Raw genomic sequence first — 3894 nt, 5'->3', positions numbered from 1 at the left:
TTATTTGATTAAAATATAAGGTGGCGTCCAGCTAACACATGGCACAGACTTTTTTGACTCTGACCTTCTTATTTTAAATTAAATTTCATTGTTTTAATTAGTATTTATTGTAACTACTAAAAGTCTTATATCATCCAAGAATATTGCATTACTTTAAACAATCGGATTATCATAAATTAATCTCCAATAATATCTTTCTTTTATCCATATTTTTTTTTTTGAATTCAACCAAGTTCAAATTTCATATTAATCTGATAAAAATTAATTAAAAATTTACAAATTATTCTTAAATTTATATTTCGTTTATGATTCTGGCATTGTTGTGACCTGATACCACTATCATTTTCTTTCCTAATCATCACTCATCAAAACTCCTCAAACTTTACTTCCGTCGACCCCATCAATTATCGACAATTGAGCGATTAAGGTTTATGCAACTGCCTTTCCTAAGTCAAGTTCCGATCAATCCTTATCACTAAATTCCACATTTTTACTACCAAAAGATTTATCGACCTCATCTCTTTAAAAATTTTAACAGTTTGGACCAAATTTACTCTCTATAAATCTTGATACTAAACTGATATTTTAAAAATTTATATATAAAAAAGTATCATTAAACTATTATTTAGCTGGAAAAAAAAGCCGTTATCTCGTATAATTAAAAGGAGGCTACTTTTGTGTGGACATGACTAAGGCCAGGTAGGTTATGTTGGGAAAAAAGAGCTTAATCACGTTATAATTAGGATACAATATTTTGAATAAAAGCATTAAATAATACAACAATATTAAAAAACTAAAAAAAAAAAAAAAAACTTTATAATGAAAAAAAGACTTTTAGAATAAGATAAACTTACCCCAATAATTTAATCCATAAACGAACAAATTTCGCCACCTTATTATACTTCCATAATTAACAATGATAATATATTAACAAAAAGATTGATTTTTGATTAACAAACTTTGAAATTTTTGACTGAGTTGCCTCGTCATCTTATCTCATCAAGACCTTTTCCTTTTAAGACTTTCCCTTGTCCTCCTCAAGGTTTGACGAAATTATAATGCTCTCAAGAGTTTCAAAAAGTAACAATTGCACCCTAAAAAATTAATTACGTTTATCATATAACAATATAAGAGCTATTATACCCTCAAGCTTTTATTTCTTCAAACTTTATTTTAATTATATATGTTGTTAAAAAATCCGTAACAATCAGAGATACCAGTCAACCAAGACGGGACTGAGTAGGATGTGCGCATGATTACGGATAATTAATTAGGTAATGAATTTTGTGCTAAATAATGAAAGACAAAAGAGATTTCTAAAGTAATTCGAAAGGTTAAAACCAAGCATACTTTCACTACCATTTTATTATTAGGACCTGGCCTACACACAAGTTGATTACAAGAAGGAAACTGTCACAGCGAGCTTACAAGGGTTTGCTAAGTGGGCTCTTTGTTTAAGCGTGTTTTTCCAGGGTTTTTTTTTACAAGGGTGTCTATGTATATATCTCTATCCAAATTGGAGGCGACGCCCTCCTTTTATACATGCGTTCTGAAAGTAGTTGAGAGTTGTAAATTACGAGGTGGATTACACGCATAATCTCCTCGTAATCCGAATCTGAGTTAGTTTTGCCCATACTTAAGTCAGAGCAATAATGCTTAGGATTGATGGACTTATCGACCAAGTTATCCATTGGAGTGACACGTCACACATGGGGTGACCATATCCATCCAATCTTGGCATAGTTCGTAGACAGTTGGCGTGAATCGGACGTGGGAAAATCATGCACAACAATATAAATAGTAATATTATTTTAATCAATTTTACATTAAAAAATATAATTGAAATAGATATATGAATACTTAAATTATTATTTAATAAACTAAAATAAAAACTTAAAAAATTAATAAAATAAAATGAGAGAGGGAGTAAAATAAGATAGATGACAATAAAATCTTGTAGAAACAAAGTTTTAAATTCTTTCCATTTTTTATATCTTCGATTTTTATATAGTTAAAAAAAAAAAATTACAGAAATAAAAATTGAAAAAAAAAAAAAAAAAAGGAGTAAAATAAGATAGATGACAATAAAATCTTGTAGAAACAAAGTTTTAAATTCTTTCCATTTTTTATATCTTCGATTTTTATATAGTTAAAAAAATTGAAGAAATAAAAACTGAAAATAATATAATATAATTAGAGAAATAGTGTTAATAGTCTTTATATGATAAAGTAATCAATTTCTGGGTATATTTGTTACTTTATAAACCTTTGATTACATTTCAATTTTATTAAACTATGGGGAGGAAATTGTTATAATAAGACTTATTATTTTATATCTTTCTTCTTCAACCTCTGTCCTCTTTCTATATATAAATCACACAAAGTCATAACCAGACCAGAGAAGAGAGATCAACTACTCATTACAATTATTATATTTTCATATATAGTTTATTTGTGTTTGATCTAGAAGAGATCAGAGAAGAGAAGAAGAAGCCGTTTCGAACATGGCGGGGTTACAGAGATCTCAAGTTTCGTTTCGGCGACAAGGATCTTCAGGGCTCGTATGGGACGATAGATTTATATCGGAAGAGTTAAACAAAGTGAATCAAAAAGATGAACAAGCTTCAGAGCCACAGCCACACGGCGGCGGCGGTCATCAAGATGGAGAAACACAAGCCCAAGAAATATCACACGACCATAACAGTAATATTAAAGATGTTAAGCCGGGAAGATCAATTAACACGATGGAGAGAAGCCGATCCAATGGCGGAGGACGGGGATACCGAACCGGCAGGGTGTCTCCGGCGATAGAACCACCTTCTCCGAGGGTGTCCGCATGTGGGTTCTGCGGCGCTTTTGGTAAAGCATCCAAGAAGAATCAGTTGAAAAAGTCCGGTAAGCGTAGATCACGATAGCTTTTGATAATAAACAGAAAATGTTTTCAGGTGAACGGAGATGGAATATTCCGGTGAGATTGCGATATTTAATTATTGGATGTATTTATGATATATAAATATATTTAGGTTCATTATCTCATGACTAAAAAGTGAGATGTAGGAGTTTTGAAACAATTAAGGTTCTGTTTTTGGTTTTGCTTCTTGATTCATGTTCTTGTTAGAATTTTTGTTTTTCCTGGTTTGGGTGGATGTAATTATGTGTATACTGTTTGGTTACCGAGAAAATTTTCTTATTGTAAAAATTTAGTGATTGGAATCTCTCTTTTTGATTAGGGATATAATGATTTGATGTGATCTTTTTGCAGCTTTCTCTTAACATAGGACGTTAGATACTCTCTCTTATCTAGACTGAGGATAAAGTCTGATACGTGACAAAGAATTCTCTACCTTTTATCTCTTTTAAGAAATTGGTACATTACTAAATGACCCGGTTGGTCTTTTTCAATTGTTAATAGGGATAATTATTATAATTTTTATTTGATGGATTATTTTAGGATTTTAAATAATTAATTGATTTATGCGTAAACTGAGAGAACACCCCGTAATACAAATAATGAAACAGAAGTATTTTTATGAATGGAGAAGTTTTGTGTTGATGGTAGCAGGAGGGGGGGAATGTGGGTGGTTAAGTTCGTTCGATTTGGCAGAAAATGAGGTCGGTGTTGTTGGGATTGGCGAAGGGGAGCAGAGCAACCGGTTGCTGAGGTTGTTGCACTATGTCAACTAATGATAAAACTGTTGACAAGCGAAAGTGGTTTAGGTTAAAAGTTATGGGACCGAGAATTGGGATCAGAAGAAAGGCCCACTTTATTAAGTTCATTCCCTTCTAATTTCTAAACATCTTTACAATATTAAAATTAATAATTGCTTAATATAATAATAATAATAAAAGTATATTTATAATTTTTAGATAATACTATGCTCACAAATCCTCGAT

The 3894-nt window shown here is 31.0% G+C and overlaps 1 protein-coding gene across 1 annotated transcript; it reads left to right on the top strand.

Annotated features, from left to right (window-relative positions):
* The first annotated feature begins 2374 nt into the window (after positions 1 to 2374).
* LOC116144911 (uncharacterized protein At1g15400-like) lies at positions 2375 to 2973 on the top strand. The gene has a single exon (XM_031430344.1). It carries the CDS (start codon positions 2505 to 2507, stop codon positions 2913 to 2915), a length of 411 nt encoding a protein of 136 aa, XP_031286204.1. The 5' UTR covers positions 2375 to 2504; the 3' UTR covers positions 2916 to 2973.
* Positions 2974 to 3894: the final 921 nt, after the last annotated feature.

The sequence above is a fragment of the Pistacia vera genome, unplaced genomic scaffold (assembly GCF_008641045.1).
Source record: "Pistacia vera cultivar Batoury unplaced genomic scaffold, PisVer_v2 Contig459, whole genome shotgun sequence".
NCBI lineage: Eukaryota > Viridiplantae > Streptophyta > Magnoliopsida > Sapindales > Anacardiaceae > Pistacia > Pistacia vera.
The sequence above is the reverse complement of the archived record's forward strand: the minus strand, read 5'-3'. Positions and strand labels throughout refer to the sequence as shown.